Source organism: Salvia splendens, chromosome 12 (assembly GCF_004379255.2).
Source record: "Salvia splendens isolate huo1 chromosome 12, SspV2, whole genome shotgun sequence".
NCBI lineage: Eukaryota > Viridiplantae > Streptophyta > Magnoliopsida > Lamiales > Lamiaceae > Salvia > Salvia splendens.
This window is the reverse complement of record NC_056043.1, coordinates 6255851-6269764: the sequence shown is the minus strand read 5'-3', so window position 1 is coordinate 6269764 and position 13914 is coordinate 6255851. Positions and strand designations below refer to the sequence as shown.

The following is a 13914-nucleotide window of genomic DNA, read 5'->3' as shown; positions in this document are numbered from 1 at the left end:
TAACTAGATTAGCCTACAAATCGAATAGGATTTACCCGAAATTTGTTGAACTCATCCAATTAACATCTCCACTTTTAATAGGCTTCTAAAAAGAAGGGGTGAAACTAGATTATTTAGGTTTGAAAAAATTTAAAAATATTGAAAGTTTGTGTATTAATAAAAAAAATACCTTCTTGTACAAAAAATGTTGTCGTTGGTTTTTCCGACGCTTACTTTTAACGGAAACAATCTTTTTATAATTTATCTTAACTCATACTACTTTTTAAGCCCAATGTAGATGACACTAATGCGAAACACCCAAAATCGATCCCCTTATGAAGATCTGACAAGACTTACAGATTTTGGGTCCATAAAGTGAGCTTTGTATAATTGACAAAGAAAATTCATCCTTCCCTAAAATATAATTAATGTTGAACGAGGCTCATGGCCATAGCCATAGTGTGCCTAAACTTGTCAATACTAATATTGACATTCTGTCCATTAAGGTACACTTCCCTTCCTATATGGAGGGGAAATGCACCCGTTGGGTCCGTGATAGCCTTATGGCTTCGCGACCCAAATATCTTCAAGAGCGAGCTCTCTTCCGGCTCGATCTTATATCTCAAATAATGCACACCCATCCCCCGAGCCGGTTCACCGTAGTAATTGGCCGCCGCCCATTCCAGCCCGATCAAGTCCACTTGCACCATCACTGCCCCATCGGGGAGGAACACCTCGTTCGTGAGGCCGGCCCCGTGCGCCCCCACAAACACGCTGCACGAGTTTATCATGCGCGAGAACACGTCGATGTTCGACACGGTTTTCGCTCTCGCCACCACCACTACCCTAAACCCTAAATCCTCCATCATAGCCACAACTTGCTCTTCGTTGATGATCCTCCTCGTCGTCGTCCGCGATAAAAGCATCACTGTCGGCCTCTCTATCTGCGACACGTGGCTGTACTTGAGGTCCAGCGATTCCCGGAGGAAGCGCCGGAAAATCGGCGTGGTTAGCCCCTTTGGAATCTCATTGGCATTAATTGATAAATGGCCGTGAAACTTAAGCCCGACCACCACCGCCGGAAAGCAATGGACGCTCCGATTGGCGGCGGGGTTCAGGATCGGATGCGACGAGAGGCGATTGAGGATTTTTCCGTATTTGGCGACGAAGGAAGGTCTGTAATCCTCCATGATGAAGAGCACGCTCGAGTTGAATAGATTTGTGGTGATAAACAGAGGGATGATGATTTCGTTGATCTCGTGGAAGACGTTTCCGGCGAATCCGCTGGAGGAGAACACCACGGCGGGGACGCTGTGCCTGTGATCGCAAATCAGCAGCGTAGTGTTTCCTCCGTGGATGATCTTCACCGGCGTCACTTTTCTCAGGAGAATTTCATCCTCCTGCCTCGCGTAGGGACGGAGCGACGTCTCCTGCGCGGGACAGTCGGAGGGGATTGAGACGGTCATGGTTGCTGTGTCGATTTGGGACGGTCTGGTTGTGACGCAGTGCTTTGAGTGTATCTGTGCATCGCAGGAGAAGCCGGTGGCTCTGAAATTGCTCTGTTCTTCCCCTGTTTTAGTAGAACAAATTAAATCAAATCAAATCTGTGAGTTATAATTTTTAAAGCTGGTGAATAGCTAATTTAGGGAGAGACCTTGAACTAATCTGGAGAGGAGAAAATCCAGAGAATTGAGGTTCAGTCGAACAGTTTTGTTGGAGTGTGCAGATTGAAAGGATTTGCGATCAATTTTGAGAAGATTAGGTTGTTGAAGTTGAATATTGTTGCTCCACATAATTTCCAAGTAGAACAGAGGAATTGCAAGCAAGAAGATCCATGGAGTTAGACGCGAAACCACCTTCTTCTCCATTCTCAATTCACGAATTAGAAAATGTGGAAACGATGTATAAGTGCAACCCTCCTACTCCATTACAATGCCACGAGAACAAAATAGTGGGGGCCAACACAACAATATCATACTAATGTGAGTTTCGGGTAGAAGAAGAATCCAGAAAAAGGGTAGAATAGGCGGGTGATGAGATGTTGCTTTCGTTTATACCCTTAATTTGCAGTTTGTTATTCTTTCCGTGTTTGGATCAATTATTATCCATCTTATTAATTCAAAGGTAGAGAGATGAGACTTTTGGTTGTAAGTATTGATCGACGTATTATGACATTTATGCATGGAATCGCTTTTTTCAAACTATTGATTTATTTATACTGTATGTAGTTATGCGCAGTTTGAACAAGTCCAACAAAGTTCTTAGTTAGGCCTTTGGTAGTTTAATACAGATGCATCTTTTCTTGGCAATATACGTATTTTTTAAGCATTTTACTCCTTAATTCACGATTGAGAAAAGATTTGGTTATCAATTAAGCCAATTCACGTCGAAATCTATTCTTAGTTGTATATTGTCCTAAAACTACAACCAATTAAGCATTGAATTTTTTTTTGGATTTCATTGTTTTTATTCATAGCATGCCTAAGAATATCGTAGTTATTAATACTAGTACTAGTATGTATAGATGCACTGATGCATCTATACATTAATTATTTTCATAGAATGTTCATACTTTTCAGAGACGGAAGGAGTATGAATTGCATAGAATTACTATTAATTATTTTCTTCGTGGTTCTAATTATGATCCTCAGAGTAATTGCTATACGCAACTATAGATATCATATGTTTTCAGACACGGGTTAGGGGGGTCGGGGCTCGGGAGGAGTTGGCCGATACCTGATTGATTGGAGAGCTTAATTATCATTTAGGGTTGAGCTGAAAAATACTTTGTTCTTACTTTCCGTTTGTACTACATATATTAGTAGCTGGAAATGCTAATCCACAAATGAAAATGAATGTTGTTAGAGTTTCATAGTCGAAATTAAGAGCTAGCGTGTGCTACATTAAACATTTAACATTAGTAGGCGTTTAGTATTGAAATGGACAGATTTTTATTATGGCTTTGACCAATGACAACTACTACGAAATTCATGTGTTTTTATTGAACTCGAATTCAAAACCTTTCACCTCTGGCGTTAACATCCAACTCCCTCGATTTCCAGTGTATTGTGCTTGGTAGAAGAGAAAGTCGTTATTCAGCAGTTGTCAAATTAATAAAAGGACCCACTTTTCAATTGTATTACTATTTCGGATGTATCTATCACACACTTGGAGCTATTCGAAATTCGACAACAGCCGCATCTTCCAAGCCAAGGTGCCGCCTGCTGTGAATTTTTTATGCAAAAACAAACGTTAATAAGTCAATTGACTAATTCTTTTCTTCTAATTTTTCTTCATCACCCTCATTGCTATTTTCTTTGTCTCTAATATCAATAATTCATTATCTTGACAATATACTTTGATGGAAAGTGCTATTCGATTCAACTGTTAATTAAATGACTAAGTGTAAGCAGGGCTGGCAATTTTCGACACGACACGATAATCCGATACGAATCCGCACGAAATTATTGGGTTGGGGTCAAGTCTTATTGGATCCGTGTCCTTATCGGGTTGACCCATTAAGAACCCGATACTTTCGGGTTGGGTTCGGGTCGGATGCGGGTCGGATACGGGTAACCCATTAAGAAATAATATTATTATTTTTATTATTATTTAAAAAAATATATATTACTTTAATGTTTTAATTTCTTATAAATTAGGTTTAAATAGTATAAAATGAATTTTAATTATGTAAATTAGGTTAAAAATTAAGGTTTAATCGTATAATATTAGATTTTAATCGTGTAATATCAGATTCGGGTTGTTATCGTGTCGTGTCAACCCATATTATATCGTGTCGATAACGGGTTCGTGTCGGGTGCGGGTCGTGTTCGGATTTGAAGGTAGCAGGTCGGGTTCGTGTTCGGATTTACAGTTTCCTTAACAGGTCGGGTTCAGGTTAGGCCTTATTGGGTTGGGTCATTATCAGGTTGACCCGATAACGACCCAATCCGCACGACTTGCCAGCCCTAAGTGTAAGGTTACAAATACAAGATAGCAGATGATTTGGTTGGATTAATATGGGAGTCATGTTAAGATGATTTCTCAACAAGTATAAAAGGTAGTCGCGGGAGCTTTGCTCGTCGATCAAACCAAGAACAATGCAGAATTAAAATAAAAGCGTGAAAATAAAATAAGGATAATTGTATTTTTGGATTGATTGTGAAGGATACAATTACTCCTATTTATAAGACTAGCCCTAGCTTCATGAACAAGAAAATAAAGATACTAATAAATATACATGGAAAATATTTTTAGATTAATTAATTATGAAAGGGCAGAATGGTAATTTCATGATATATTTTATTCAGCATATATTTTTTAAATTTTTTTTATTTTTTTTAAATTTAAAAAAAAATTAATTTTTTCTGTCAACTACGTATACAATAAATATCAACTACACATATAATGTCAACTACATATATAATTCATGTTAACTACGCACATATAATGTCAACTACAAGTTGTTGACATTTGATGTGCATACTATTGACATTTGATATACATGTTATTGACGATAATACCCCCAAGTTGACATAATCTACTTGCAGTTGACATTTCGAAAATTTTGTGGATGAGTGGCTGAAAATTCATCTCAATTCTCAATTAAGCTAAAAAATCTCAATCTAACAGGACTCTGTAGAAATATTACTCGTGTATACTCCTATCATGGAGTCGTCAAGTAAGCTACACGTTTCCCTAAATTTGCAATCGATTTGTAGAGATAAAGTCATGTATTTGAATCTACTTTTCCCAAAGTTGAAGCCAAGTGATTCTCGATATTAGTTGGTACTAGTACTCGTATTATATTTAGTTGTGACAACTGAGTTATAAAAATATATATATATATACTAGCACTAGGTATGAGACGTCAAACATCCCAACAATCGGCTAGAGAAACAAAAATGAGTAATTTTTAACTAATTAACTTCAATTAAATAAAAATACTAGTTAAAATGGGACGTTCAGGATGGCGAAAATAAGGGCAAAGATTCCTTGGTTATAGCTTTGAGATTCATCTTCATTAAAAAGCAAACCTGTATAATAAATCTGAAGGGATAGTTGGGTGATATATCAGACTTGTTTATCCATAATCAAATGGTCAAGGGTTGGATCCTTGCCTTTTATAATCTTAAATTCTTAAATTAATTATCCATTTTTCAATGAGAAGAATCCCTCTTTTCTTGATATCCATCAATCAATAATTTAAATAGTTAAACTGTATTCAATGGAGTATAAGTAAAATCAATTTTTAATTTAAAAATTTCTAATTGCCATATATATTAGCTGACAATAAATATATTGTAGGACTAAATTATTGAAGTTAGGAACCAAATAAGATTATTATTGGAATAAGATAAGGTTGTCGATTGCACGAAATGCTAGTCCTTCCATTTAGAGAACTTTGAGTTTTATTTTGAAAAATGCATATAGGCGTCAACTATTAAGTTGGATTTATTCAAGTATGGATGCCGTCTACCCAGACATAGTATAACACGGACTACACATATTGGGGGCTGCCTACCGACACATAGTATAACACGGAGTACATATACTGGGCACCACCTATCCAAACATAATGTAACACGGACTATGCATACTGGGTGCCACATACCTGTCAATAAAATGGTCTCTAACTACTATAATTAAATAAATAATCATAAAATAATGCTTATTCTAAATAACATACTGACCAACTACCTATGATACCAAATAATGATCAACAAATAAAATAAAATTTTATTTTCTAATTAAATGTGGACTTACAATATGTACTAATTCTAAATGAATACAATTGCATATTTAAGATTAATTCAAAATTAATATCAAAGGTATGTATTGTTATTTCCAAAATGATAACTACGTAATACAATTCAGTAATCTAATCAATGAATCTACTCCTCGATCGATATTAACTAAATTAATATGATCATGCATTCAATATTAATTCCAGATTAATGGACGTGTGTTTACTATTATTATTTCTAAAATAAAAATAATACATCATATTCATTACCTAATTTAAGTAGTAGCACTGAATTAGTACACCGCAATTGGTTTTTGTATCCCACAATGAATGGTCGTATTTTGATTACATGTAGCAGCCCAGTTTGGAAAAACAGAATGACCCACTAACCTAATCCAACATAAATGTGGCGTACGTGGAAAAAGAAAATAAGCGGCCCAATTTAGTAAGAGCAGTCCGAAGCCCAAAACCTACTGGTTGGTTATGGAGGAAAATCGCCCCTGTAAATCTCCTTTCTCCCATGTCGCCATTGCTGTACAAATCCTGCCTCTTCTTCTCCGGTTCCGACGTTTAGCAGCACCATGTCTGAGAGTTTCATCTTCTCACCTCGCCCCCTCCCACAATAATTCATTAGCAAACAATAGAATATAAATAATTATTATATATATAACTTGTGTGTCATGAATAGTTAAGAGACGGGATGAAAAGTACAGTGGGGCCCATGAATAATTAAGAAAGGAGACGGTAAAGAGAGAGATAAGAGATAGCGTTGTGGATGACCTTAAATGGTAGCGAGAGGTGTCATAGAAACGTGTCCTATGTTTATATACCTAGAGGAATATATTTTTTTAAAATAAGGCTTGGGTTTAATCCCTTTCACACTAAGTCGGTTATTTTATAAATAAATTTAAAAAAAAGAGTAAATTAATAATATACTGTATATAACTTGTGTGTCATGAGAATGAAGAATAAAAGAAAATAAAGAGAAAGAAGAGTCCCTGAGAATGGGGAACGAGAATGGGGAAGAGAGCTCTTGTACAATTGTTTGGTGGGTATAGAGGTAAGCTTAAGGTGCTCATTCAACTTAAATAAGTCTTTTACATAAATTATGGCATATTATATTCAAACCCAGTAAACAAGGTTCTAATTTCCAAATTTTAAATTGCTTCATATGTAGAATCTTGCTTCTAATATAGGAGTTCCATATTCAAATATTATGTTTTAGGTTACAATCTTGTACATCAGCACCTTAATTAGATTTATGTAAAGTGTGGGATACCTTTGAGCTTAAATTTATCAAGCATATCATTTTTATTGTTATTAGGTCTAAAGCAGATTTTCGAATATTAATAGGAGGATTTACTAAGAAAACATGTTATCAAGTGAAATTAGGAATTCTCTTTTGTGTCAGTGGGTGTATACATCACAATGAGATAATGGACATACTATAATTTCTTTCGTTAAGTATATAAAGATGGATTTTTATTTTGGAGAAATGCTTATTCAAGTTTCTAAACTGTGATATAAACGTGGTTGAGCGTCATAGGTGGGTCTGCTCTTGAATTCATCATCAAGTCCCTAATTTTGCATTTGTAGTAAACAATTAGTATTCGATATCATAAATTAAGAGCTTATTATAATTATACTCTAAACATTAGACATCTAATAACTAATTAGATCTGTCATGAACCGAAAATATGTGTCGATAAGAATACTAATTTAAATGTTTATGTATTCTATTGGATCAAATGCTAATAGATTGAGAACAGTAACAAGTGCTCGACCAGATTATCTGTTTTACTCATGTGTGTATAAATGACACTTTTAATTTTACATATTTTATGTGATTGATTGCTATGTGTTAAATTGGAGTGAATATTTGAATTATATGATGTGAGCCTGAAATGGTTATGTGTTATTTGATATTGATGTTGTAATATGACGTGGGTATGTGATTTGTGCAATGAATATGTTTATCTATAGTGTTGGAGTTATTGATGGAATATATGGATATGTACTTGGTGCAATGGATATGTTTGACGTATGGTATTGGAATTATTCGAATCATGGGATTAAAGAGGATATGTGACTATCTTGCTCTGGATCTGATATACAATGACGATAAACCTACGAGTCATATACAATGATAATAGACCTACGAGTCAAAGCAAAAGAACAAAGAGGGACTTTCGTGGAAAGGTCAATACAAAAAACAAAGAGGGGCCTTCATGGAAAGGTCAAATAAATATAAGGGACCTACGGGTCGTATACAATGAAAATCCCGGGTAGATACCAGACTTGATTAGTCACATAATATTAAAAAGGATCATAAAGGAATATTCATATAAAGGAATATTCAGAGCAGATGTGGGGAGGGTTATCCAAGCCGATGTGGGACAAGATTTGGAGAATTTAACACGCCCCCTTATAAGGTCTTTTAAGGGGTGATGGCCCATTTCTAATATGGTATCAGAGCAGGGCCAAAGTCGACGATGGTTTATCTCTTTATCTCTTCTCTTGCCTACCCACGTGATGGAAGTCCGATGTGTCATTCCGGCTCACACGTGAGGGGGCGTGTTAAAATTCTTAATATCTTGTCCTACATCGACTTGGTAACGATCCTAGCTCACTTATAAAAGTGTGGATAACCCTCCCCCTTATAAGGCCTTTTAAGGGGTGAGTGACCCATTTCTAATATGGTATCAGAACGGACCCAAGTCGATGATGGATTATGTCTCTTTATCTCTTCTCTTGCCTACCCACGTGATGGAAATCCAATGTGTCATTCCGGCCCACATGTGAGGGGCTTGTTAAAAGTCTTAAAATCTTGTCCCAAATCGACTTGGTGATGATCCTAGCTCCTCTATATAAGTATGGATAACCCTACTCCTTACTACCCCTTATAAGGCATTTTAAGGGGTGGGTGGTCCATTTATAATAATCAATAACATAAATTTTGATTAGTCTAGGCTGTAAACTTCTCGGGCCCTACAAATATATTCACCCTAATTTCAAATTTCACACAGTATATATTTCGATATCCAATATGTTTAAATATCCTAGAACTATAATTTAGCCATTACCCCCATCAATTTCAACTCTATCTTAAAATATACACTCTTCGCTTAACCCAACAATATACGACCAGTTCAACCACCCGCATACATATACCCCAATTATACGACCATTAACTCATTTAAAAACCAAATTCAAACAAGCAATATTCTAAAGACAAATCTATAACATAAATCAAATTTAATGACTAAATTAAAGCAAATGAAAGACCGAGGACTCCGATTATAAAATACTTGAAGGTTCAGGTACTTAGTTATATATGCATCCTTCTCTGAATTCTTTTTGCAACTAATTAATCTTACACATAGGTTTGTGTTAAAATGACAACACTTCTTAAAGTGACACCATATCACAATTCTTAGCCAATCATTTGTACACATGGACGAATAATCAGCAGCCATGTGGCAATAAAAAAAAATGCTCAAGGGTAAATTTTCTCGGCCTACAATATCCAATACGCTAGACTGCAATTTTTGCCCGTCAACAATATCCAATACGCTAGGCTGCAATCTATAGATTGCAGTGTAGCGTTTTTACTATTACAGTGTAGTGTTTATAATATTACAGGATACGTGGTGTCAGAGTGTCACTTTAAGAGATATTGTCATTTTAACGCACCCCTACATATATACTTAAATAAATGAAACAAAATTCTCGGCCATTTATAAGGTCATGATCCATATTCCATAGTGTTGTCACTGAAATTGTTCATTCCCTTAACTAGTCAAGCATAATGGGCTATTGTGATTCAGTTTGACGGCTAAGAAATTTATGTTGATATATCAGGTTGACGAATTACTATATCATCTTACTGGAGAAATTTCGGAAAAATGGATTAATTACGCTGACCTTTCGTAATTTAGGCTTCAATTCACTGACCATTCAGAATATGGGATCGAGGCATGCGAATTTTTCAAAATAAGAGATTTTTTATTTTTTATTATTTTTCTCTAATTTTTTCTTATTATTTCTCTTCCACCATTTATCAAGTGACTAAACTACCCCTTCAAATTTTTACCTAAATTCTAAAAATCAGCCGCTTCTGTGAGAGGTGGGGGGGACTCCCAAGCTATCCGTCTCTTTATTCCAACTGATTCGGAGACCAAATTTCAAATTAAACTCATGAAATACTTATCCCACCCAAGGAACCAGAAACAATCTGAATTCTAGGTTATTTGGAGAAAATTGCTAAATGGGTTAGGTATAATTAATCAAACCAAGAATCATCCCAATCTGTGTTTTGAGTTTGGATTCGATCTGCAAGGTTGGATTTAGTTGTTCATTTACACCATTAATTGTTCATTTACACCATTAATTTGGAAGTTGGAACTATCTCTGATTTTGCAAATTGCAGATATGACTTTGAGATAAATTTTTGACTGTAGGATGACAGACTCTTCTTGATCAAGATATCCAAAACTATTGATTACACTTCTTCAATCATTTATGGCGCTGGAATAATTGGTGGATTGAAGGGGCGCAAAATTCAATTTTAAAAAGCGATGAAAGTTTAATTGATGGTAGGAGATCTATATTGATTCAACAAGAACAAATGATAAGGTTGTAAGAAGTGAATTTGAGAACTGAAAAATGGTGGAGCAGAAATGAAGTTGTGGAACAAAGATGGAGCTAAAATAGATAATAGAAGTGTGAGAGAAAGGTACACAAATAAAAATGTGGAACAGAACACAGACGTCGGAGAGAGGAAATATACCGCTGAAAATTTAGAGAGGGTAGTTTAGTCACTTGATAAATTGTAGGAGATAAATAATAAGAAAAAAGTAGAGAAAAATGACAAAAAAATCAGAAATCCTTTATTTTGAAAAATTCGCATGCCTCGATCCCATATTCTGAAAGGTCAGTGAATTGAAGCCTAAATTACGAAAGGTCAGCGAAATTAATCCTTTTTTCCGAAATTTCTCCTTCTGATGATATCACACAAATAGAAATTTTCGCTCAACCCTTAAAAATATCATTCTGTTGCGTGTCGCCTAAAAAGTCTTCAGTATACTGTCCTATACAAATTATATGGGTGCATAAACAATTAAACTTTAATCCTCCCGACTAATTCAAGTTTCAACATGACATGATCATCTTATTCAAAGTTGCATATTGTTGACTTTGGATTACAATATACCTAGCTCCTTTGGAATGATTAATTTTTTATTATTGGCAAATAAACATAAATTTAATATGAAACCATTAGCTTTGCATTAACCATTTTATTAGTAGATCAACATCACACAAGATAATAGTCTTTGTATACATATATTTAATATGGATGAGAGTGGGAGATTGAGAGGAACTACAATGGAAATAGAAACTAGGTTAGTCTCGATAGAGACTCTCACACCATCTTCTTTAACTCCAAAATCTATGCAGAAATACCAGGACCTCACTTCACAACTGCCAGCCCAATCACTCCCATGCAGCCTGAATGTCGATTAGAGCCCAGGCCAACAAGAGACGTCAACATCCCCAGAACCGCATTCCACCAAATCCGAGATATTGTCACATGATATCTTTTACTACTCCATTCGTCCCTGAAAATTTGTCACTTATTTCATTTTTCGTCCGTCCCTAAAAATTTGATATCTTTCACTTTTACCATTTTTGGTAGTGGACCATACATTCCACTAACTCATTTGCACTCACATTTTATTTTAAAACTAATATATAAAAGTAGGACCCGCATACCACTAACTTTTTCAAATCAATTTCTATTACATTTCTTAATATCCGTGCCGGGTCACATGGTGCCAAATTTTAAGGGACGGAGAGAATACAATTTATTCTCTGTCCACTATTTAAAGAGCCATTTATTTTTTTTTTCACTTTGGGTATGTGAATCTTATAATCCACTATACATGCGCAATCCATTATAAAATTAATAAGGAAGGAGTATTGTCACGCAATCCATTATAAAATTAATAAGGAAGGAGTATTATCCATTGCGAAATCTGAAAGTGTTGTCAAAAATTAATCACGCATATACAATAGTTAATTAATTTATACGCGCGCAACTTTAGACCAAAGATTCACTTTTTTTATTCAAATAACCAGATTGTTAATCTACCTATATAAGTGTTGGAATTATGGGTTTCATACACACACAGAGGAGAGGGAGAGAGTGATTAAGAGGAACAATAATGGAAACCGAAACTAAACTAATCTCGATAGAGACTATCACACCCTCTTATCCAACCCCAAAATCTCTTCAAAAACACCAACTTTCATATCTTGATCAAACCATGCTTCCATCATTCATTCACTTGGTCTACTTCTACTCACCAAACCCCAAAATTTCCAATTCCGAAAAATCAAAGCAGCTAAAGAAATCCCTATCAGAGGCCCTCTCCATATACTACCCCCTCGCTGGCCGCCTCGTCGGCAACCTCTACGTCGACTGCAACGATGCCGGAATCCCCTTCTCCGAGGCCGAAGCCGACATCGATCTCTCGCAAGTCACCACCAACCAAAACCATACATATTTGAAGAAATTTCTACCTCTCACAACGGATGATCTTTGCCTGGCCATTCAGGCCACCTTTTTCCGGTGCGGCGGCCTCGCCGTGGGGATCAGCTTCGCACACAAGATCGGCGACGGGTTATCTTTTGTCTTGTTCGTCAACACCTGGTCCGCCGTCGCCAGAGACGGCAGTGGCGGCGGCGTGGCGCTCCCCAAATTCGACACGGCCACCTATGCGCCGCCGCTGGACGTCCTGAACGAACTCCAGCAACCTGCAGCTGAAGGACTTAAAGAGGAAGAGGTGGCCGGCAGAATCTTGACGTTCTCGGCGACTGAGATCGCCGCTCTCCAGGAAAGGTACGCTGGCTCGAATGGGCGTCGGCCCACCCGAGTGGAGGCGTTATCAGCTTTTATATGGAGCGTGTATACAGAGATCAAATCCGAGCCGGGTTGGGTCGGGTTAGTGTATAAAATGGCAAACTTGAGGAGCCGGGCCGAGCCGCCTCTGTCAGAATATCAGTTCGGTAACGTCATCGTGACACTGAGGGTGGACGTGGCGGCGGGGAACAGCGGCGGAGAGCTGACGTGGAAGCTGCGGGATGCGTTGAAGGAGATCGACGGCGGTTATTTGGGACGGCTGAAGAAGAGGGAGGTGCAAATGGAAGAGTTAACGGCTCATACGCAAGACAGTCAGCGGGCTATGGAGAGATTCTTCTTCTCGAGTTGGTGTAGGTTTCCTTTTTACGAAGCGGATTTCGGGTGGGGCGGACCCGAGCGGGTCATAAATGGCGGGTCGCCTGTCAAGAATGTGGCATATTTTATGGATACAAAGAGTGGGGGTGGAATTGAGATATTGCTTCAGTTGACCAAATCAAATATGGATAAACTTGAAGCTCGTTTAATGTTATAAGGGTAATTAATTAAGGAGTACTGTACTAGTAAAGAATAAAAAGCAAGGGAAATGATAATTGTTTGTACCAAGCCATTGATCAAATTAATGAAAGGACACAATTTTCTATTCTATTTCGAATGTATCATCCTTGAACTACTAAAGATGAAGTCGAATTCGACAAGACCCGCATCTTCCAAGGTAAGGTGCTGCATGCCTACTTTGAATATTTTATTAAAACTTAGGCCATCCACAATAGGAATAGCACAGCAATAGCTCAGTCATAACCTAGCCACAAACTCCTCCTGCCACATCATCAACACTAAAAATTCTCCTGCCACATTATAAATAGCCCAGTCATAGCCCAACCACATCATAAATAGCCCAGCCACATCAATAGCCATATCACTCAAAATTATATAAAACAAATAATTAACAATCACACAAAATACGCAATTTAATTTACGATACATATACGAGAAAATTCAATAATATTATTAAAATTTAAAAAGTACATTAATTAAAAAAAATTACATAATTAACAAAAAAAACTACTACCGTGCATCCCCACCACTCCCACCAGCGTTACTCATTTCTAGGTGTTGATCTTGTACAGAAATTAAGATAGAGAGAGTACTCGTTAATACAAGTGGTGCGAATGAAAATGACGGGCAAGTCGCGTATATATAGTGTTTCGGAAACAAAAAAAAATTAAAAATTCGCGCTAGTCGATGCGCTAGGCGATCCGGACGCTGC

At 36.8% G+C, this 13914-nt stretch overlaps 2 protein-coding genes across 2 annotated transcripts; one reads left to right on the top strand and one right to left on the bottom strand.

Moving 5' to 3' along the window:
- Positions 1–217: 217 nt before the first annotated feature.
- On the bottom strand, positions 218–2004 carry LOC121757998 (xylan glycosyltransferase MUCI21-like). The gene is made up of 2 exons (XM_042153442.1): positions 1634–2004; positions 218–1549 (listed from the first exon to the last, which is right to left on the bottom strand). Exons 1-2 carry the CDS (start codon positions 1845–1847, stop codon positions 405–407), a joined length of 1359 nt encoding a protein of 452 aa, XP_042009376.1. The 5' UTR covers positions 1848–2004; the 3' UTR covers positions 218–404.
- A 9924-nt stretch (positions 2005–11928) lies between these two features.
- Positions 11929–13292, top strand: LOC121758194 (vinorine synthase-like). The gene has a single exon (XM_042153618.1). It carries the CDS (start codon positions 11950–11952, stop codon positions 13177–13179), a length of 1230 nt encoding a protein of 409 aa, XP_042009552.1. The 5' UTR covers positions 11929–11949; the 3' UTR covers positions 13180–13292.
- Positions 13293–13914: the final 622 nt, after the last annotated feature.